General features: G+C 41.1%; 1 protein-coding gene and 1 long non-coding RNA gene across 2 annotated transcripts; one reads left to right on the forward strand and one right to left on the reverse strand.

Moving 5' to 3' along the window:
* Window positions 1-559: 559 nt before the first annotated feature.
* ATP6V1G3 (ATPase H+ transporting V1 subunit G3) lies at window positions 560-11918 on the reverse strand. Its single transcript, XM_062613445.1, has 3 exons — window positions 11650-11918; window positions 3672-3772; window positions 560-1002 (listed from the first exon to the last, which is right to left on the reverse strand). The coding sequence occupies exons 1-3, from the start codon at window positions 11729-11731 to the stop codon at window positions 829-831; spliced, it is 357 nt and encodes a 118-aa protein (XP_062469429.1). The 5' UTR covers window positions 11732-11918; the 3' UTR covers window positions 560-828.
* Window positions 11919-13774: 1856 nt separating this feature from the next.
* LOC134160965 (uncharacterized) lies at window positions 13775-22030 on the forward strand. The gene is made up of 2 exons (XR_009963759.1): window positions 13775-15850; window positions 19438-22030. It is a non-coding gene; the product is annotated as an uncharacterized LOC134160965 (long non-coding RNA).
* The last annotated feature ends 502 nt before the right edge of the window (window positions 22031-22532 follow it).

Genomic DNA, 22532 nt, shown 5'->3' on the forward strand with positions numbered 1-22532 from the left:
CGGGGGGGAGGGCTTGACTGCTCTCAGCCCGGCACCACTCACTGGGAGTGAGTGAACAAGCTGACTGGCTAGGGTTTAAAACACGACATATTTTGCCCTAAATCAGCATGCAAAAATTGAAAATGTTTTGACCCATTCCTTTTGACCAAAAGCTGCAGACTTCCTATATGTTCTATAAGCAGAGCACTCTGTGTCTTACAAGGGAAGCAGAAATCCTTTAAGTTTTTGTGATATTCTTGAAGTACAGTGAAGATTGGGATAAGCAGACTTTATGTAAGACCACATAGAATCACATATCAACCATAGACTGGTTTGGTTTGGAAGGAACCTTAAAGATCATCTTGTTCCAACCTCCCTTCTGTGGGCAGGGACATCTTCCACTAGACCAGGTTGCTCAAGCCCCATCCAGCCTGGCCTTGAACACTGCCAGGGATGGGGCAGCCACAGTTTCGCTGGGCAGCCTGCTCCAGTGTCCTGCCACTCTTGAAGTGAAGAAGTATACCCCACTACAGAACATTTTACAAAAGAAAAGGAATAAAGACTCCTACTGAAAAGCTGCTGGTGTCAAATAATCATTTATTCTACTGTTGTTGACTTGCCCTTGTCTAAATGACAGCTGCTTAGCTACCAACAGGAAACAATATTCCAACAAATGCTTGTGAAACCCTGTGTAATTATTGTCACATTAAAAGCATATACGGAACCGTGTGCTTTTGGCTTTAGTGTTCTTTTTATTTCACATATACAGAAACAGTAAATGAGAAAATATTTATGCTTATCAAGAAAGAAGGCTACTTTTACAAACATCCTTAAGTACATCAATGGATCTTAAACTGCATGTCTGAAGTTTGGGTGAAGTTCAGGGTTGATATCACATATCGCGTTCAAAAGCTTTTTCATCATGCTCTCCATGTTCTTGTGGTAGCTGCTAGTGAGGTTTCGGACGTTTTCTGTTGTTTGCTCTTCTATTTTAGCAGAGAGGTTGCCTTGGGAGCCCATGACCTGAAAAGCAGAAGTCCTCTGAGCAAAATAAAGGGTTATGTATGACTGTGTTTACTGTACTTTTCTTCATTATCTAGTCTAAACATAATCCGAACATGTCACAGGGCTTCCTAGCAGTAAGGGTATGATCTAAGTTGAACGGTATATATAAAAGCAGGATTAAAGGGAACTCTTTCATATGCTCATTAGCAATGAGAATCTCCCCATGTAATGAAAGTTTCCCAGTTCACTGTGGGAACAACATTGTGCATGTTTGTCTTTTATATCGCTCATTTTAATTAGTTTTCTATTTCAGTGACTAGCCACTAAGTTCTGTCACCCATGTGCTCCATTTGGCCTCACTGAGAATGAATGTGAGTGTGGCTAAGGAGCAAAACATTACAGTTTCAGAGTACTTGAAATGTCTTCAGCAGTTAGTGATGTACAACCCTCAACAGGCCGCAGACAAGGTCTGTTAATGTTACATTTTCTTATCTGGCAAAATACCAGACAGCTTTTGGCACAGTTAATATCAGGACATTCGCTTAGAATTTAATTAACTCTAGACTTGCTGAACATTTTAGCAAGGTTATGTTATTAACAGATGCACGAGTTCCAAATCTGTGACTTTGCTTCTTCCTCCCCCACTGCCCCAACATCCCTAGAATTCCTCCCTTATGGAAAAGTTCTACAGATACCAGCACAGAAAAGGTTTCCAGTTAAAAAATTCATTGGGGAGGGTAGAAGACATTTCTGCATGATGACAGAGTAAGAAAGGAATAAATAATATATTCATATTCCTGCTGTGGTTCTCTGGAGTGGACTAGCAGCTGAAGCTAACCTGTGATATTAGTGGAATACCTAGGGCATGATCAGAAATGAGGGAGGAGTGATAAGGTTTATTTTCCATGTGGTTTCAGCCCAACTTAGTCCTTAAAAGAAGGAAATGCAGCTGCGTTAAGATCTTTTGCAACGTAATCAATACCTGACAATGTAGTAAAAAGCTTTCTTGTAATCCAGATGTAAAACACTTTCCGATTTGGCAGTAATATAGCATGTATGTAATATAGGATGTAAATATTGGGAAAAGATTATAGCTTGCTATAGTAACTGTTTTTAGCTGGCATTTCATTTTAGCTTTTAGACAAATGGTAAAGGTCTCATGTGGGGAAGATTGTACAGCTTAGATAAGATTTATGAAGCTGATGTTTTCCACTGGGGAAAATAACTTTCTAGAGATCCCGGATGGTTGTGTGCTATCCAGCTACTAAATACTTTTGAAAAACCTCAAGAAAAGTAGTATAATAGTAGTATAACTTTAAGAAGAGCTTCTGCAGACTGTGAACCTGCTTTCTCAGTTCATACTAATACTGTAACAAGATAGTCAATTCTGCTTTGTATTTTTTTTAACTGTTTTCTGCTTCTGAATTTGAAGACTTTTTGCTTGTCAGAATGCAGATAATTTTCTGCTGGCCTTGAAGGTTTGCCCTTTATTTTGTCCTTACTGGTTTTATGCTCATGTCATTCCAAAGTCTCTAAAATGTTACCTTAACTCACTGACTTGGAAGCCACATAATTCAGACCCAGCCTGCACAACACCTGAGTTCACAGATCTCGGACCCTGAGTACAAACACCATGAGCACTAGCAAAATTGGTTTGATTGAGATTTGGGCTTAAATTTAGTATGTTTTGAAAAAAGATCTTGTGTAAAAAGAAAAAAAAAAAGGTCTTGTCACTCTAACTTAATAATTTTCTGTTGCTGCTGTTGTTCATGCTGGGCTGATGTGGAACATCCCATAGTATGAGAAAATTTACCCCAGTTTTGATACAGCAAACAAGTAAGTACAAGAGGAAGAATAACATTAAATGGGACTGTGACAGAGAATTATAAATACTTGTGTCCAAATACCTGAGCCAGTTAACTGAACTGGGCATCAGACTTCCCTCTGCACTGGCTTAGCTGGAACTCCTGCCTGCCTTCCAGGCACAGGTTAATAATGATGACATTTGTCTGAGTGGATAAATGTTTGACATAATGAGGTCAGGGAATGTGAAGGAGGACCGCAATGATCTTGTACAACATACTGTCATTTGAGGAACAATATGTGCTTTGTCCTGCTTGTGTGAAATGTTCTGTCACAGAGAGTGGCCTTTCCCTGCAGCTTTAATTTTGCTTGTAATGAAAAAATTGAGTTCCCACAAAAGTAATATCTTTACTATGAAAATATAATGAAAACCCCCAAAGTTTTGAAGATTTCAGTTCACCAAAGATGCAGTCAAAAAAGTGAGCTAAAGTAGAACACAATCAGAAAGAAAGATTTTAAATCATTGCTTTTACTGCAGCATCCACCTTACTGTAACCTCCAGTTTCAAGACAGGAATGAGGTCTGTCTGGTGTTAAAGAAAGAGGACCCAAAGGCATTTTTCTTTGAGAGGTATGTCTTCAAAGGACAAGCATGAGCCAAATACAGAATCTGGACAATTTTAATTGTGAAAGTCCACAATACCTTCTCAAATGCATTCAAAGCCCGTGAAGAAGTCAAAATGAAGCATATACACACTGTAGGTGTTACCTCTGTTTAATCAGTGTGATCATGTTGGTTTGCAGAAGTCCCTATGTAACACTGAAGCAATTTGTTTTACCATTGAGCAGACTGACACTACAAAAGAACATATGCAGGTTTCTTACAGTTGTTTGCTTGTTCCTAAATTCCTTCTCCCTCTGTAACCTGTAGCGGTCTATCTCAGCTATGGCTTCTTCTTTGGCCTGCTTCAGCCTTTTCCCCTTTCCTAATGGGGAAAAAAACAGAGATTTACTTCACACACAATTGTCACTGTATACCAAAAGATGAATATCTCTAAATCAGAGGTATTTTACCCGGCATAGTAAAACAGACAAAGCTTTGAGCAAAGTCAACAGCAGCTTTATTTGCACAAGAATAGTCAGAAGATCCAAAGCGATTTAGGTAGGTGCTTTTTGATTGAAAGCCAGTCACAAAAGTACCCATCTTTTGAGACCAACTCCCTGTGTGAAAGCACACATCAAATGAAAAGCTTGTTGGTTTGCTAACAACAGAAGTCTTTTTGCAATTACACATTATCTCGTAAACACAAATGCATTTTTTTTTTTTTTAATCACAGCTTGGTGTTTAAATAAATATCTATCTTTCCTTCATCAGCAATAGTAGCAGCCAGATAACAGATTTTAGTTGTCACTGGTAGGAAAAGACTTTATTCTGTCAGATTTGCTCTATTGATGGGTTGCCAGCATCCCTTCATCCCACACCAACTGGATTCCGCTAGAGCTGGCAGATTTCCAAAGTACTGCAAGATATGTCTTAACCACTACCAAACTGAGTGGCAACCTTCAGGCTTTGTCCTCTTCTCCCTCACCCTTTTCCCTTAATGACCATAAGCATAAGGTTGTTCCTGGGTGTAGCAGGGATGTTATGTAAAGCAAAGGAGTAAAAGGTTTGATGGGGATGTGGTGCTTAAATTTTTACATGAAACAGGTGTTGAACATGTCATAACCACCCCATGGTGATGCATCTTTGTCTGCTTGTTTTGTATAAAATTGGTAAAGTTTCATGGATCACCACAGGAATCTGCTTTCGTTTGGAAAAAGTCACTTTCTAACTGATGTAGCTATAAACCTCTTGCATTTAGAGTTGGTATGTTATATTTGAGACACCTGGGCTGATGCTGATTTTTATGATATCTTTCTGCTGAACAGATAGTTTTATGAGTAGGAGGGAATAAGCTTGCCTCCTTCTCTTAAGAGGGAAAAAGCATCTTCAATGGCTGAAAAAGCTATTTCTTAGTTGCTTAAATTAGGATACTACAAGAATAAGAGATTGGAGGCTGAGCAGCTGAAAAAAGACATCTTGGTCTCATGCCTGAAACATCCATTTCTTTATTTACTAAACATCACTGAGCAATATAAATACCCTTGTGAGTTTTTGTTGTATTTTTTTTTTTTGGTTGATTGGTTCTTTTAATCATTCAATTCAAGCAAGGAAGCTGAAAACAGTACATTTTCTGAAACCCTAAGGAACATTATATGCCTAGGCTAGAATGGCAAGCATTAGTATTTCTGGTTTATTTTCTCCAGGCTGCTGCGTTGGATTGATTACACATGTGCTTGGCTTCTGAAGCCTTATCAGGTGTGGTATATAGCAGTCTAGTTTCACTGAGCATGGTGCAATGAGGAAGCTGAATCTTGGGAGGAAGACTTGTTTATGAGACATCTGAGATTCAACAAAAGCCTGGGAAAAATGCCTGATCCACCAGTAAATTATTTGCCCAGTTGATGGCTCCTTCTCAAGGCATTGTCTGCAGATGGATGATTAGAAGCAGAGAGATGCCTGAAATGTGAATTGCCTTTTAAAGTCTTGTTTCCTGCACTGTTTGATGTTGTGGGTGTTCTTATTGTGGGAACTGGGGTGCATGATCGTATAAAGGCTTTTTACAGGAAGGAGCAACCTAGTGAGGAACTAGATAGCTTTACTGACTCTCAGTTCAGCAGAGCAGTGCTCTCTTGTGTAGTTAACTATATTGCGCAGAGTCCTTCTACCACTGAGGCACTGTGCTTATGTGTTAAGGGACAGAGAGGCAGTTTAAAACTTAATACGTACTTTCTTAGGGCTTGTATACGCATGATAAAGGCTGATTCCCTCAGCCTCTGCCACTAACCATATGAAGTCTTGGGATGAGTATGTGTGAACTGACAGATTTGTGTAAGAGACTGACATCAATCCGAACATCAAAATTTGGATCCAGGTTTAGGTCTTAATTTTGGAGTTTCCTTTATTCTAATTTGGAGCTGATCAGACATTTATAGAGCTTTTCTCCAGGAGCAGAGCTGGGGGGTGTTTCTCAAGCTGTAAGTCAGGAGGAGTGACTATGATGAAGTTCTGCCAATTTCACCAGCTGAGGAACTGGATCTCTATAGCAAATTAAATTATTTCAAAATCAGTGGGATTTTAATTTCAAATTCCATCTGGGGGGCCATCTGTAGTAAATATGTCGCATATTTGGCCACCAGATAGATAAATAAATCCATTTAAAATGCACAAAATGGGAAGACAGTAACTGTAAAACAACAGTTCATTTGCCTCTGACAATGCAGCTAGTGAACCAAAAAGTGTATGTATACATACGTGTCAGCTCTTGACAGTGCACTGGAGTAAGCACAATACATAGAGTGTCACTGTAGGGTGGCAGCCATTTCATCTTTCCATGATGCCTTTAGGATTGGCACAGCAGGAACCTGCTGCTTCTTATTTAATTAAGTGGAAAAGCTGTGAGTAAATTACTGCTAGTTCAACAACGTTGTGGACAGAATCGGCAACTGCCGACATATGCGATAGTGCATATGCTGCACCTGATTAAGTTAAGCAGAAACTAGAGCTTAACCTGCTGTTTCACTAGAGACAAACCAAAATTAATTAATCAGTCTGTTATTAACCACTTGTCTGCTACCTTAGTTGTGCAATATGGGATTGCCTTTTCAAAGTCTTATGATTTTCCGGATGGGATTCTCTGCAGAGCACAGACGAGCTGAAATCAAGCCTTAGACACTGAAGGATGGCAGGGCATTGAAATTCAGCCAAGATCATGCAGAAAGAGGGAAAGAAATACAGGAGGATGGGCAAACCAGCCTGTCCCTGTGGTCTTTCCTCTACGATCATAAAGGTGAGGTACAGAAAGCTCTAAGTTTGAGGAGACTTTTCTCCCACAGGGCGAGCTGTGGGGGCCAGCTTTGCTGCTGCCCCTTCATCCCTCCTTCCCATCCTTGAAGATGAAGAGCAGCAAAGCAGCTATGCTCTGGATTCCTTGTCAACTGCCATCCATGATTACTGTAGCTGACAGCCCACACGTTTCTAGGCATCATGTAAAATTGGCCAAATCTTAACCAGGTCAGCTCTGTATCAGATTTTCTTACCTAACATGGGAGAGCATTACTAGAATGGAGAAAGGCTGTATTATTTTTTCTAGGTGTTTTTGTAATGTTAATGAAATTCTTAGCCCTGGTTAGATCCAAAAGAACTGGAAACTTTTTAGGTTGTTGGTTTTTTTTGATCTTGCAAGGAAAAGACAGTAGAAAGAAAAAGTCTTGCATTCTAATTTGCTCAAACACAGTTATCTTACTTCCCCAAAACTGCCATGCTAAAATTTTCTTTCTGATTTCAAACATACCATGGAGGCTTCTAGCTGAAGTCCTGCATAGAAATAATTTCATATAAAGAAGTTGCCAAAAATTAATCCTGTTTTCTTTAAATAGGACCATTTCAGTTGTCTTCAACAGTGTTAAATCATTTGCAAAATGGGATTTAGGGTGCTTATTTTGAGAAGGCTATTTTACACTTTTAATAAAAAAAACAATAGGAGCAGCTGATCAGTATGTATAGTTTTTTCAGCAGATAAAATATGTCCTGAATATTATCCAAGAGAATGCCATGGATCTAATTCTGTTTACAATATCTTATTTTGATTAACATTTGTTTTTAATCTGAATTTCTGAAATCTTTCATCTGAGTTTTCATTTTATTAGGTGCTAGAAATTCAAGCCAAGATAGAAAAATCTATAGGAAAACAAGTTTTGTTAAATCCAGTGTTCATGACACATTGGTTTCCCTTGTTTTGCCCAAAAGGATTTTCAGGAATTGATGCCTTGGCTCTGACAATACAGTTATTTCTAGGTTCCAAAAATTATAGCTAAAGCTGTGCTGTCTGTAGAAGACTGAAGGATTTCAGACTGTTTTGGTTTGTTTAATCAATAGTTTCAGCCTTGCATGTGTGCATTTATCAACAACTTATTACTAATTTTTCAGGTATAAATGATGTCAGCCAATGATACAGTAAAGATATTGCAAGCCTGGATAAAAGGGTATTGAGCAAGAAGTATGAAAAAACATGTAAAGAACAGCTTTTTTTTTGTATTTTTTTGCTTTAATTCATGTCTATAAATATAATTGCATATATTTGCTAAGTTTTTAGCTGTCCAAAATGGATTTTGTATTACAAAGAGCTGCACATATGTAAGCAAAAAATAGGCCCATTATCTGTTTGTATACAATATAATGTGTGTTCACACTACATTTTGATCTGGTTATGTGAGTATCAACTGTAAACACTGAAGGGTTTGCATAAGGGGAGTTTTTCTAATCACGTTTCCTTGAAAATGACTTTTTCTGGTTGTGTCCTATGGACAACCTGCCATTCATTCTTCTCACATTACAATGTAAATAGAACAGTTGGACTCATTCCTACAGGGCTGTTGTGCAATGACTGTTTTCAGTGACAAAGGAGGTCATAGGTGCAGTTTAACAGGGACAGGACTGCACCAGGACTCGCTGAATGGTTCACTGCTTTCATTTGCAGCCTAGATCTGCAGAGTGCCAGCCCCTGAGCAGAAGCTGCTGGTCTAAACTGGTACCAGGTGGATTTGGGCTAGCATTTTCTGCGATGAAGCAGCACATCCTCACCTTGTTTCACTGAACTTTATGTGTGTGCAGAGGTTAACCGATTAAACTGGTTATATTGGTTACATTTCATGTATTTCCTTTTATCTTAGTTTTTATGCTCAGAGACAAACTTTGCCATCCTTTATTCTAATTTAACTGCAGAATCACTCTGGAGAAGAGACTGTTGAAGTAATTCTGACTTGGCATAACCAGATTTGTATTAAAAGAATCCCTTTTAGCCTTGTCCAACATCATTTATGTTATGCTGGTATATTTAAGTATTTAAGGTGGTGTAGTGACATTGCTGTGAACAAAATTGAAATTAGTACAACATGGAGATTTTTAAATATTTTATTTTGTAGCTTCATTGCAAACCTCTTGTAATGTTGAATATAATATTATTGTATAGCTTTGTATTGCTGTAATTATTCTGTAATTATATTGATTGTATAGCTATAATTATTCTGCTAGATTAACTATAACGTTTGTTTTAACACAAAATCCAGGGAGGACTTAAAGAAACCCCAAGCAAATCAGAAATACTAAGGCCTAACCTTGCTTGTGGGATCATGAGATCTAAAATTCACAAGAGCTTTGCTGTTCACACCCTGGCAGAAACTGTTGTCAGTATTTAACGTGAACAAAAGGAAACCACAGAGTCTTTAGGCTGTAGATGAATATGCCACTTCATTAGTTATTTAAACTTTTTGCCACTGATCAGCTACACCTAGGAATAAAATTTCTTAGAAATGCTTGAGGTTTCTCATGGGATTACACAGAACTGCTGAGGCTGGAAGGAGCCTCCGGGGTCTATTCCAAGCCCTTGCTCGGAGCAGGCTTGGCAAGGGCAGCTTGATCAGGGCCATATCCAGTGGGTCTGAATGTCTCTGAGGATGGAGGATGTCCCCTGCCTCTCTGGGCAGCCTGTTCCTGGGTTTGATCTCCCTCACAGTTATAGAGTTGTTTTCTTACATTTAAATTTTTCCTATTGCCTCTTGCCCTTTCAGTGGATGCCATTAAAAAGAGTCTGGCTCTGTCTTCTTTATATCCTCTTCCATCTCCCCCTCTACATCCAGATATTTATGTATGAGAAACTTTCATTTTCCTGAATTTTTATAAAGGAAAAAAACCTGTTTGCCCTTGAAAGTAATGGAGAAGATACTCATACTGATGAAATATTTTTACTCTGAATATTTTTACTGGTAGCAAAATTCTTAATAGCTCTTTTTCTGTATCTGTTGAATAACTTCTCCCCTTGTATTAGTGTTGAGGTAAGCGTAGGCAGTGGTTTAATTCAAGTTTCATACTCAAAGGGATCTGGAAGATACTTTATCTGTAAGAAGCTTTGTGCTTATCACAAACACACTGTATAGGACTGAGGTGATGACAGGATAGTGCATTTTTTGGCAGAGCAAAGGCACCAGTAACTATGTCTGGATTCTGCAAGACAAATTGGTGACTAGTTTTATGTTATAATGATATTTTTCATTCTTGGAACTCCTTAATTTACAAAACCTCTTTTTAACTGATTCTTTTAGAAAAAAATCTAAACTGAAACAAAACATTTTAATTTAGAAATGAAAACATCAAAAAAGCCCAAAACCAAAAGTAAAGGGCAATCAACATCAAGCTATTATGGCTAAAGTCCTCATTCTGCAGCCTGTGTTCAGACCAAGCTTCCACTCCCTCCAGTGACGGATGTCCCTTTCCAGGTCATATGCTTACTTGCTTATTGCTTCAGGGAACAGTGCATTTCCTCTGCCCTACAGTAGGGAAGAATCATCCCACCTACAGCACCTCATTTGGCTATGTAAAGGTGGAATCACTTCTTAATTATTCCTTGCTTTCAGGCTGGGCGCAGCAACCTTCAAACACCTTCTTTTTGTGAACCTTCTGTTTTATAAAGGTGGGCAAATTCTCTGCCTCCCGGTTGATTCTGCAAGGCATGGGTAGTGGCTGGATGCTCAGGAAAGTGGTGTTGCCTTTTTACTTATTTTTTGTGTACTGCTGTGCAAATTAACATGTCAAACTAATAATTAATGGGCACACAGCTGATTTGTTTGTAACAGGAATATAGAAGATGCACAAATTATTTTTGTTTAGCTTCTATTTCGCCCTGGGGAACAAAATATGTTCCTTTGTCACACTCTTGCTCCACACGATATCATCTTTGTGCATTTCACTTGAGTCCTGCAGGACAATATTGTTTCCTGCTGTTGGTTTTTGAATTAGGATAACTCTACAAAACAGTTCTGGTTCTAATGCAGGTCATGTGGTTGGTACCTACATTCAGGAGAATAAGGTCACCATATTTTGCTTTAAATCACTGGGAGATGAATACAGAAAATAAAAGGATATGAATAATGGAAAAACTCTGCCAGGGGAATTATTTCTTTGATTTAAATTCTTCTGGCAGACACCTTAATTTTTCTATTTGTTGTTGTTAATGTTTTGCTTATAAATGCCTAGAATAAAAGTATTTAAGGTATTATTATTGAATATCTAAATATGCTTTGCCCCGGGCATTTAGGCATTCAGTAAATAAGACATTTATTTTAACCTGAACATTTAATCACTTGGTGATTACTTATACCATTTAGAAAGGCATATCAATGACTATACAGCATTGATGGTGCTTGTGATTGTACTATGACTTTGATTACTATCATTGTGCTGAAGTCTCCTGTTGTTTTCATGTATTTTTATTTCTAAGCCCAGCTAAGATTAGAAAGAAAGTTACTAGATTTCATAAGTAAAGAGAAATACTGAAAAATTATACAGGATCTATAAAGAGAGAGTTTGGAGTCTGATCCTCAAGGACTGGCAGTCAGAGGCATGTAGATTCCTAGTTTAAATAGCTAAGGAAGGCTGTTATGATGTTATTGGCATTGAGATAAAGCAAGAATAAATCTAGCTGACAGGATGAATGTAACAAAGAAAACCTTGTTTAATGTAATAAGGCACATATGTGTGCACATACACGTACACGTGCACACAGAATTTTAAGCAAACTCTGCACGTTCAGGTTTGGTTAAATACCTGGCTGCAGTCAAGCCGGAGTACTAATGCAAGTGTGAAGAAAGAATAGGAGCAGCACAGCTGTGATGTATGCAGATGAAATAATGTTGGTTTTCTGTAAACCACTGTAATCCTGAAGAGCTTGCAGTTGAAAACTACAGTAAAACCAGGCCAGCTACTTACTTTTTTTGGCTTCCTCCAGTTTGTCCTTGGCACGTTTTTCTGCCTGCAAAAGCTGCTGGATTCCCTGAGACTGGCTGGTCATGCTGATTGCTGAGGCTGATGAACTTCTGTGGGTCTGGAGCTCGGAGGGAGTTTTATACAGCTGCCAGGTTCTTCCTTGTGCTTTTTTGTTCTGTCTGTTATTACAACAACCTTCCAGATTGCACCAAACCAGCCGGCTCTGCCTGGATTGCTGCTGGGTGAAAAGACCTGCTAGTGCAATCAGAAAAACACAGCAGTGAGATTGAAAGGAATGTTCTCCCCTCCTCAGGGTCACAGAAAAGCTGAAGTGTCCGATTAACACATTGGAAAGGAAGAAAAGAGCACTCCAAGTGGCTTGTAGTTTAATGGGGATTTTTCTTTTTTTCTTAAATCTTTTATTCCTGAAGTAGAATATAGTTAATCTTGTCAGAGGAACTGAGGTAAAAAAAAAAAAAGTTTTTTGGAATTTCCTTACAACAAAACTTCCCCTGAATGTGAAGAATCAGACTCGGTCAACAAGATTGAACACAGTGAACTGGTTGTAGGCTTCTGCTTGGTGTTAGTTCTTCACATTATTTGCTGTATTTTTTCACTTCAAAAACCAGTCTTCATTGGAATTTAATTCGTAAGAGACTAAAGGTTAGAAAAAGCATGTGGTGGTTGAGGTGTGCTCTGCGTTGTATCTGTTTGAGGGAGATGAGTGTTGTGGTGGGAAGTTGTGGTGTTAGCTCTAAGATCCAGACTCCGGGAAGGTATGACTGGTGGTCTTACTTTCAAAGTACTAACACATAACAATCAAGTGAACTCATGATCATGGCTGTAGATGCACATTCTGTTTTCTACAGTAGAAAGTATGTCTTGTGAGAGACTACAGGGATAAGCAGCACATTCACACTTTGAATCTTTATTGAAAAAACCCAACAGATCCCGCTATCACAGGACCTTCAGCCATTGCACAGGAGGGGGACATGTCAAGATGAATAATTAAATAGGTTTTTGTTTTAATACTTCATAGCATGAGTAGAGCATATTCATTACAAGTTCTTCTGGTGCAGCTGTGTCAGGACCAGAGATCACCTTCTGCTGTAAATGTTGTGGTTTTCTGTTTAGTTTTTGTTGTTGTTTTTTTTTTTTTCTGACCGTAATTATATATATGGATATATATTTCTACATATATGTATATAGATATGATTTCTGCATACACAGTATAAAATACATATATATGTATGTATAAAAATTATTTGGTGCTCCCTGCTAATGATCCTTGCTGTAGGGCCCTTTCTTTTCTGGGGCTTCTAGAGAAGCTTTACTTGAAGACTGCAAGGCTGTTACCTAGTCCTTATGAGCAAATGAGTACTGTCGTTAAGAAGGTTCTCCCCCCCCTCTCCCCCCCCCCCCCCCCCGCCCATCCCAAACAGCTGCAGACTTGAGGGAAAATAGAAGGAGAAGCCTCTTTCCCTACCACTGTCTTCAGCTGTGCTCTGAATGACAGTAGCACTGAGACTTTGAAAAGGAAGTTGTTTTATTTTCTGATTTGGGATATCATGGAGACAAATTCCACCCAGGCTACCTCTTGGGAAAATGCTGATTTCTCACAGCATATGAAACACTGAGTTTCTTCTTTCATCCAGAAACTGTACAAGAAGCCTCCTCATCTCTGGCACTGAAATCTGAGGTCTGCTCCTCCTGCAAGAGAGCAGACATGGCACTGCTTTTAGAAGGTTTTAATGCATAGCCTTGAAGTTTATTTTATTCAGACATAGAAGAGGAAGTGATGATTGATTGCACAGAAAATGTAGAAACGCAAAATGTAGGGTTAGGAAGCCTGTAATGCCACTGGGGCTTAGTTCCACATGATCTGACCAGCAAAGAAAAGCAGAAGTGGAAAATGAAAGCAAAAAATGAAGAGATTTGGTTTACTTGAGGTAGGAAACTTAGGCTCAGAACTTTAAAGCAGTAGTTACTTAAAAATTAAATAGGAAGTGGAAATGTCAGGCTTGTTTCAAACATCAAAAGTATATTCCAGGCAAAGGGTCTCGTCAAGCAAATCTCATTGCTACCAGAAACATTGCAAAACTTCTCAAGCCAGGACACAAAGTAAACTGTTTCAGAGTTTCTGGACTTAGCTGAAAGCATCAGGGGCCAGATCCTTTGATTTTTTTTCAGAGCAGTTCTCAGTGCTATAGTTACATTATTTGGGACTCAGGAATTATCTGAATTTTGATAGTTACAATCTATTAATTTTAGTATTTCACAGAAAATAGGCTTGTGCAATGAATTTTAAGGGAAAAAATCTACCCTTGAACAGATTACAAAGCTCTTCCGTTGTTAAAAATATCATCTATTTCTTAAGCGGATAAATGGAACTGCAGATGTCAGAGTTCACACATTTCAATGCTTTTTCTGAATAATGAAAAAATCTCAGTTTATTACTTTCCTTGTAGCTAGTTCAGATACAGTGTGGTGGCATGCCAGTGCCACGCTGGCACTCCTCACCGCATCAGCAGGTACTGGTATGCCTCTGCAGGGGACAGGGTGATAGTTTATTTTGGCTGGTGCTTATATATGTTTTTTAAACTCCACAGAAAGTACTGCACCTTAGAGCTAATTTCAAAGCTTGTCTGATGATGATGGTGATGATCTCAGACTATGTTTACATGGCACCTCTGTGTATCCCACTTCGTGGATAATTCATTAAAATAAAGTAGGTTAAGCCACCAACTGGCCAAACAGGCTCCTACTTCATCACACAAGCTAATAAGAAACTTCTCTGTGTTGCAGTCCCCGGTGTTCTTTCCAAGTCAGCTCCAGACTCATTTAATTAGAGAAGAGAAGCTGATGTGGTGACTGGTGCTTGGGGGGAGGAGAGGTGTTACTGGAGAGAGAAAGGGCAGAGAGAAAGAAGTTCGGTTGGTTTTTGTGTTTGGTGGTTGTGTTGTGGTCAGTCTGGGTTTAAGACTCCTCGCTTTTCTTAGCACTTCATCCAGTTATCTTGGTCCCCAGAACTCCCTGAGCCTTTTCTGGTTATCCCCAGTGACAGAAAGATCAAAATGGGCTCAACTCTGGAATTCTAGCTCCCCCAAAGCAAAGGTGTGTAGAGCAAGGAAATGAAGAGTCTTACAAGAGATGAGAGAGCGTGCTGAGCTCCTCCTGCTTATCTACAGCTTAACCATCAGAACCATTCTAAATCCAGCATTTCTAGTTTAAACAGAGGCTGTGCAGCTGCTGTGTTCTCTCTGCAGTGGGTAGGTCAGGGCCAGTGGGTAGGTTCACCCCAGGTAGCTCAGATTTTATTTGACAAAAAATCTGTTTGCTGTTACTCAAATTGAGCCTTACCTAGCATCAGTATAACGGCTTCTCAGCCTTCCTGCCACTGAGCAGTAAAGGCAGTTCTGTGGCATCTTTTATTGTGGTTTAAGTGTGCACAGGCTCCCTTATATGTAGGAGGGCAGCAGGCGGAGTTTCTGCTGAAATGTGTTTTAAGTTGAAGGTCTCCCATGCATTGTCTCTGTGGCTGTATTTCCCAAAGCACACACATTTATTTTTTTAAAATCACGGTTTTATTATAAAAAAATATTCTTTCCGAATTAGCTGCTATGACTACTAAGTACTATGCTTTGTTCAGGCTACAGCTTCAAAGCAGCGACACTGATTCAATGATAAAGCTTTAAAATCAGCAGCATGTCAGGCAGGGCAGCTGGCACAGATGCTTTTGTGTGTTGTGTCAGTGTGTGCCATTTGTTTTGTTGCTCTAGAAAGCCCTAAGTAAGGAAAAGCAGTGTGCACACCTGCATAGCTTCCTACATCACGATGGGGACTGCTTTTGTTATGAAAATGGAGCACCTTCAAACGGAGTACGATCTATCATGTTGAGAGAGAGAAGTGGGCTTTTGTTCGGGTTAATGTCAAAAGGTCTTTGTGCATAAATTAAAATATATGCAGTAAAAACCATCACACGTTTCTCAAAGGCATTGCTTTTTTCCTCTGAATTCAACAACTATGTTTATATTAAAAGCAAAATAGTGACAAACTTTGTACTGAAGTTGTAATTGTATCTGCAAGCTAGCATTCTTGCTATAGCATTTTCTGACAGTGACATTCTCACCCTGTTGATACTGGTGCACTTGACCCCAGCAGCCTGAATTTCACCCAGAGGCCTGAAAAATATGGGAACAAATAGGTAAGTAAAGATAAATAAACATTAAAATATTGCCAGGGGTGTGTTGCTGCCATACTGTTTAGGTGAGCTTATTGACTGCTGGCCAAGTCTGTCTACACAGCCCCAGCTTCAGCTGGCATAGCAGTCTGCCTACCCTATATTGAACACTTACCTATAAAGCAACTCGTATTTTTCCTAAATTGGGCCTGTGTCTAGATATGACTCATTATGTTTTCAACTGTGTTTGGGTTAGCATTCAGAGAAAGCCTGTATGAGCTGTGTGTTTAATTATTTTTTTCTAAAAATCTCTTCAACTCCCAGGAGGAAAATTAAGGCAAAAATATGTATCCATGTATACTTTTTTTCCTCACTACCTATGTGATAGTTCAGATAATGTTAATAATAAGTGTGTGGGCAAAGCTGTAGTCTTTGAAACTTTCATATTAATTTATAACTTGACCAGCAGTATAGTCATCATTATTGCCTGTTCTCAGTGTTTGGTGTGTTCATCCCACCTAGCATATTGCTCACTCACTGCCCCAGTAGCATGGGGTAGAGAATCAGAAGAGCAAAAGTGAGAAAACCTGTGGGGCAAGATAAAACCAATATAAAAAATGAGGGGAAGAGGTGAGGCTGTGTGTGTGTGAAGTGATGCAAAGGCAGCCACACATCACCTCCCATGAGCAGAGCAACGCACAGTCAGCCTCCAAATAGTGGCTACTGTGGAAAGACGAAATCCTCAGTTTTATTGCTGAGCCTAGCATTGCGTGGCATGCAGTATCCCTAGGTTGCTGTCTTGGCTGTCCCCTCTTCCAGCCCCTTGCCCACCCCAGCCTGTTTCCTGAGGGGGCAGAGTGAGGAGCAGAGAAAACCTTGATACCCTGCAAGAACTGTTCAACAACACCTAAAACATTGGTGTGTTACTGTTGTGGTTTAAACCCAGTCAGGTAACTCGTTCACTCACTCCCCCCCTTCTTTCCCTCCCCCTACTACCAGAGGGACAGAGAGGAGAATCAAAAAGAATGCAACTCCCACGGGTTGAGATAAGAACAGTTTAGTAACTAAGGTATAACACAAATCACTACTGCTACCACCAATGATAACAATGATAAAGGAAATAACAAGGGAAAAGAATACAACATCTCACCACCAGCCGACTGATAACTCGCCCCCCAGCCCGACCAAGCACCGACCCATACCTCCTCCAACCCTGCAGTCTCCCAGCCCTTCCGGCTAACTCCCAGTTACCTGCTGGGCATGATGTGCTGTGGTATGGAATACCTCTTTGGCTAGCTTGGGTCAGGTGTCCTGTATCTGTTTCCTCCCGGCTTCCCCTCTTCCCTGGCAGAGCATGAGGCTCACAGAGTCCTTGGCCAAACCAAAACATCCTTGTTATCAGCTCTGTTCCCAGGCCAAAAGTCAAAACACTGCACTGCACCAGCTACCAAGGAGGAGAAAAATGACTGCTACTGCTGAACCCAGGACATTATCCACCCCTTATTCCATACCATTCATGTCATGCTCAGATCCCACATTTTCAATACACCATTGCTCTCCCACATATATACATCCATATACACACAGACCAAGAGAAAAAGATCATTTTCTTAATGCATGGACCAATCCCTATAATGCTGCCGAGTCCGTCTGGTCCATGATGTCAGGCTCCATCTCTTGTAACAGTCTTCCAGAGCAGGAGAGACTGTGTGCAGTGTTCACACTCGTGAATAACCTGGGCAGTAGTGTCCATTGCTAAGTCCACCCCTCGATCATGAGTCCATCTCTATGTTGCATCTCTGCTGTGATGGCCTGAAGTGCCATGGGCCCACCAGGCTCAAAATAATTCACTGTCCCCTTCAGCAGTTTCTGCAGCTTGTTGCTGGGGACTCCATACGGCTGCCTTCCATCTCCGATGCTTCCAAAGCACTGGAGGGGCCCAGTGGACTAGATACTTGCCCATACTGTCCCACACACCCTGCCACTCCTGGCTGTCCAGCCTTGGGGAAGACCTCTTGGTCCCCCTATATCGTCGTCTAACCCCAGACAAGACCCAAACCTGACTCTGCTTAACTTCTGAGATCAGACAAAATGGTGATGGGTAAAACACAGTCTGTGTGTGTGCCAACATGCTGATCCCCACCACAATCAGCAGGCAGCTCCCAAGGGTACCCAAAGGCCATTCAAAACCTTCAGAACTCTCAGCTGATGCTGCTGTACTTGTCACTGGGGCTGGTGTAGCCGCTGTGCTTGCCGGCTCTCCCACCACCGGCTTCTCTTTTCCTGAGTCCAGCTCTTCCTCCTCCGCCTTGCTGGGAAATGCTGCGTGGTCTGCTGCATCCTCCTGGGGCTCGGCGGGCGGCTTCCGGGGAATGCTCTCGGCCGTCTCAGGGCTGGGCTCGGCAGCGGGGCTCGGCTCCTCCGCCGCCTTCTCCCGCTGCTCGGCGGCCGCCTCCTTCCTCTCCCCGACCGCCCCGACCTCCTCCACCGGCAGCCGTCCCCCCGCGGCCTCCGGCCCCGCTCCCGCCGCCGCTTGGTCCCCGGGGCCGCTCTCCCGGGCCACTTCAGCAGCCGCCGGCTCCCGGGGCCTCACGAAGACGGAAGCGAGGGCGAGGGCCAGGACGGTGAAGAGCAGCCGGACGGCCACGTCCGTCCCGCCCTGCTGCTGGAGCCCGCCTGTATTACAAGTCATTGCCATAAAGCACAGTGAGACAAGAATCTTAGCCCAGGCCCCACACTTGATAAACACTAACACAGCAAATACCGGCTCTAAGTAATGTACTGCATTCTGAAGCTGTGAGATCAAGAGGAACAACTCTGAGAGCCAATAAATCAGCATTGTGACAAGTGACAAGCTCAACCCCTGGAGCCCCACGTTGGGCGCCAAAAGAACTGTCGTGGTTTAAACCCAGCCAGCCAGCTCGTTCACTCACCCCCCGCTTCTTTCCCTCCCCCTACTACCAGAGGGACGGAGAGGAGAATCAAAAAGAATGCAACTCCCACGAGTTGAGATAAGAACAGTTTAGTAACTAAGGTATAACACAAATCACTACTGCTACCACCAGTAATAACAATGATAAAGGAAATAACAAGGGAATAGAATACAACACCTCACCACCAGCTGACCGATAACTTGCCCCCCCCCCCCCCCCCCCCAGCCCGACCAAGCACTGACCCATACCTCCTCCAGCCTCGCAGTCTCCCAGCCCTTCTGGCTAACTCCCAGTTGCATCCTGAGCGTGACGTGCTGTGGTATGGAATACCTCTTTGGTCAGTTTGGGTCAGGTGTCCTGTCTCTGCTTCCTCCCGGCTTCCCCTCCTCCAAGGCAGAGCATGAGGTTCACAAAGTCCTTGGCCAAACCAAAACATCTTTGTTATCAGCTCTGTTCCCGAGCCGAAAGTCAAAACACTGCACTGCACCAGCTACCAAGGAGGAGAAAAATGACTGCTACTGCTGAACCCAGGACAGTTATCAACACAGTTATAGTGACAAGCCCACAACGTATGGGCTGCGATGAAACAATGAACGCCATCCCAGCCAGACCCATCATGCAATATTATTTAATTTAAATCAATATTTCCTCTTTATCTTTTCTTCAGTCTTTTGCTAGTGCAGCTATTTGCTGTCTTATTTCCCACCATTCTGTGCAAAGAGCATGCCTCTTCCTGTATTACATCCTCTTGAAGATTTTCTAATATTGCTGCCTTCCACAAAAGACTTCTGCAGCCTCACGAGCGTATGTGTGCAGGTGGGGAAGGGAAGTGGGGAGTCCTGTAAGTGTATTTTGAACTATGTAGGCTAACCAACAACTCGCATCCATGTTGCAGCTCAACGTTTGCTTGAAGAAAACCAAGTATAGTATATCAGAAAACTTCAGTGCTGTCCTGTCTCAGATTTACTGAGATGAACAAAGAACAGGTCAACTTTGCAGCCTAGAGGAGCTGAACCTGTACTGTAATTATGTGCTGCTGCTTTGTATATAGCTCAAGGTCATTTAAACAATTTGCTGACCTTTGATAAAATCTTAATTTTCTACTCAGTCATTTCATTGTGTTTCATTCCAGCTCTGAGCAACTGGAAAAGAATAAAAGGAATAAGAATTTTTTTTTTTTTTTTCTACTGAAAATATTAGTACTACAATTGGAAGAAGGAAAATTGGTTGTGGGTTGTTTTGTTCTGTGTGGCTCTTTTTTTTTCTTTCATTTTTCATAAAGCAAGTGAGTATTTAGAAAGGTAAGACACAAAACATAGGGTGGAAAAAAATATGAATACTGACTGTTTTTAAGAGCGAAGTAGACATTGCCCTAGCTAAGCTAGTGCCTGACATTATTCCTGATACAATTATGAAGGTGAAGGAGGTGTTTTTCTCCTTATTTTATAAGGCCTCTTTTGAATTAGTGCTCCTAAAATGAGAAATGTGTATATGTACTTGTGCTATTGCATGTGTAGGTAAGCAAGCAGGAGTTTGTGCGCTGAGATTTCAAATCTCTATTTCTTCACTTTCCAATGCCCTCTACGTTTTTCGGTTTGATTATATATATAGAGAGAAAAAAGAACCTCCCTTCATAAGAAAAGTTGGAACATTGACTAATTTTAACCTGTTCACCATCTTACATCATGTCTCCAGTATTTCTGTTTCTCTCACTCCTCATGTGGCTGTGAGAAGCAAGTCTTGCATGTCAGGCAGTTCCTCATCTTCAAGGGGAAAAGACTTGTCAAGCCCTCATGCAGTAAACACACTTCTTTTTAAGCAAGTCTGTCAGTAACTCATAGGGGCTTGAGTTTTGCTTTGCAAAAAGTAATTCTGCTGATCAGGATCTCTGTGTTTTATGGAAAACATTTGTCCCTCTTACAGGCTTGGAAAAAGGGTTGAAATTCTCCATTAGTTTTGCTTTTCTGTCAAAGACTTCACTTGCAAGTAATTTCAGATCTTGGCTAAACTAAGCACAATTATCGCACATTAAATGTGTCCTGACTTCTAGTGTCAGACTTCTTTACAAGCTAGGTGATTTATGTTGCTGCATGCAGAGCATGAAAAAACACCAGCGCATCTGCATGCACCACACTTCACCTTCTGCCATGAGGAATATTGCTCCTTTATCCAGCAAGGAGATATACCTAAGGCCTTCCTGATAGGTTTTACGTATATTTTGAGGGCAGCCACTGCAAAAATTACCTCAGATTATCTTCTGTGAGCCAGCGCTGGTAAATATTTTGGGCAATGGCATGATGCGTCATCAACCAGTGTTCCTAATGCAGTACTATATTTTTTTAAAGCATTACTTTTATCCATTCAGTAGTCCTTAAGGTGCAAAGATTATGGCAGAACTATGAAGAAAAAACACGGGGACCACAATTAGAGAGTTAGAGCTAGGTAATGCATACAGAAAAACAGCACTGTGCATGGGTGGCCTTGTACATGTAAGGAAGCCATCACCGGTAAAGGCAAGTAAAGCTTGGGGTGCAGTAGAGAGCCCCCTTCTCCTTGTGTTACTCGTGCCCGTTGCTTGGCTGCCTGCTAGTCAGGCCCTGAGCTGTTGGGCTAATCCGACTGGTGGGGAGGAAGATGTGAGGTGAGGGAGAGAGATGTGGGATTATGAGCCTGGTTTGAGGTAGGGGATTGGGAATGGGAACACAAAGCCGGTGGGAGCCAGATGCAGAGAAATGGGGACCTTCAAAATGCCTTCCCAGAGGCAGGGTGAGACCCGGCTCTAAACCTTGCTTTTGGCTCAGTGTTGTTTGAGATTGTCCTTAGTGTGGGATGAAAAACAACAGGAGTGGTGATCAGATATAGGTCAAAGATGACGGGTGTCATTGTCCTGGAAGCATAGAAGACTGAAAAGGCACATTTCTGACAAGAACTGTGCTTTTAATGGTGGGTCTCGGAGCAGGGCCCACCATGGAAGAGCCCCTCCATGTCTCCCTCAGCTGCTGTGTGGAGACATTGGGCCTGTGTTTCTGTGATTATTGGACACAAGTTTTAGGGGCCAAACTTTGTCTGGGAGATACAAAGAACAAAGAGGAACTAAGTATTGTACAGCAGGAACATTCTGGGAGTTCCTTGTCTACCCACGGGAACTATTTTCTGGCCCTGTGGAGAGCCATGGGATTTTTTGTTTCATGCAGCATTTCAAAGGGGAGTTTCTGACTACGGATCCGTGCTGTGCTGAAGTCATCACAGGAGCAAGGCAAGTGACTTTTTTTTTAAATAGCTTTATTTTTGCTATAAAATGGATTTTCATTAACATGCAGTTATTGTTAATATGTAAAGTTTTCTCTAGGAAACACATGGTCAGATAGGAGCTGCTGGAAATGACAGCATAGGCAAATTATTATCAATTTGGTTATTCTGAGCAGCTGCCCAATTTTTCTTTGAAATAAATACCTGGAAAGATTTCTTTACCTAGAGAAATAAATGGAATTAGACTGCTATGAAAGCATAAAAGTGTCTCTGTATTTCTGTCTGAGGATTTTGTGAATATTTGCATTGCTCTTTTTTTTTGACACTATGGGTAACAGCAGAAGCAGCATGGATTAAACCTTCTCTTGCAGAGCATGGCACAGGCTGTAATAGAAGCCTCTCAAAAGGAAAAAAAACACCACATTTCTTTGAAAAACCTCAGAATATACATTAAAAAAAGAAGCCTCATGCTTATGGTAAGGTAACCCTTGATAAAAGACTACACAATATTAACTCCCCAAACC

Source organism: Pezoporus occidentalis, unplaced genomic scaffold (genome assembly GCF_034315485.1).
Source record: "Pezoporus occidentalis ecotype Australia unplaced genomic scaffold, CSIRO_AGI_Poc_V1 ctg167, whole genome shotgun sequence".
Lineage (NCBI taxonomy): Eukaryota > Metazoa > Chordata > Aves > Psittaciformes > Psittacidae > Pezoporus > Pezoporus occidentalis.

Bases quoted from the DNA above. Each gene is read 5' to 3' on its own strand.
- ATP6V1G3 (XM_062613445.1), bottom strand. From the start codon at position 11,731: ATGACCAGCCAGTCTCAGGGAATCCAGCAGCTTTTGCAGGCAGAAAAA. The intron at 3,773-11,649 runs GTAAGTAGCTGG...TTTCCCCATTAG, and splicing joins ACTGGAGGAAGCCAAAAAAA to GAAAGGGGAAAAGGCTGAAG. The intron at 1,003-3,671 runs GTAAGAAACCTG...TCTGCTTTTCAG, and splicing joins TTAGGAACAAGCAAACAACT to GTCATGGGCTCCCAAGGCAA.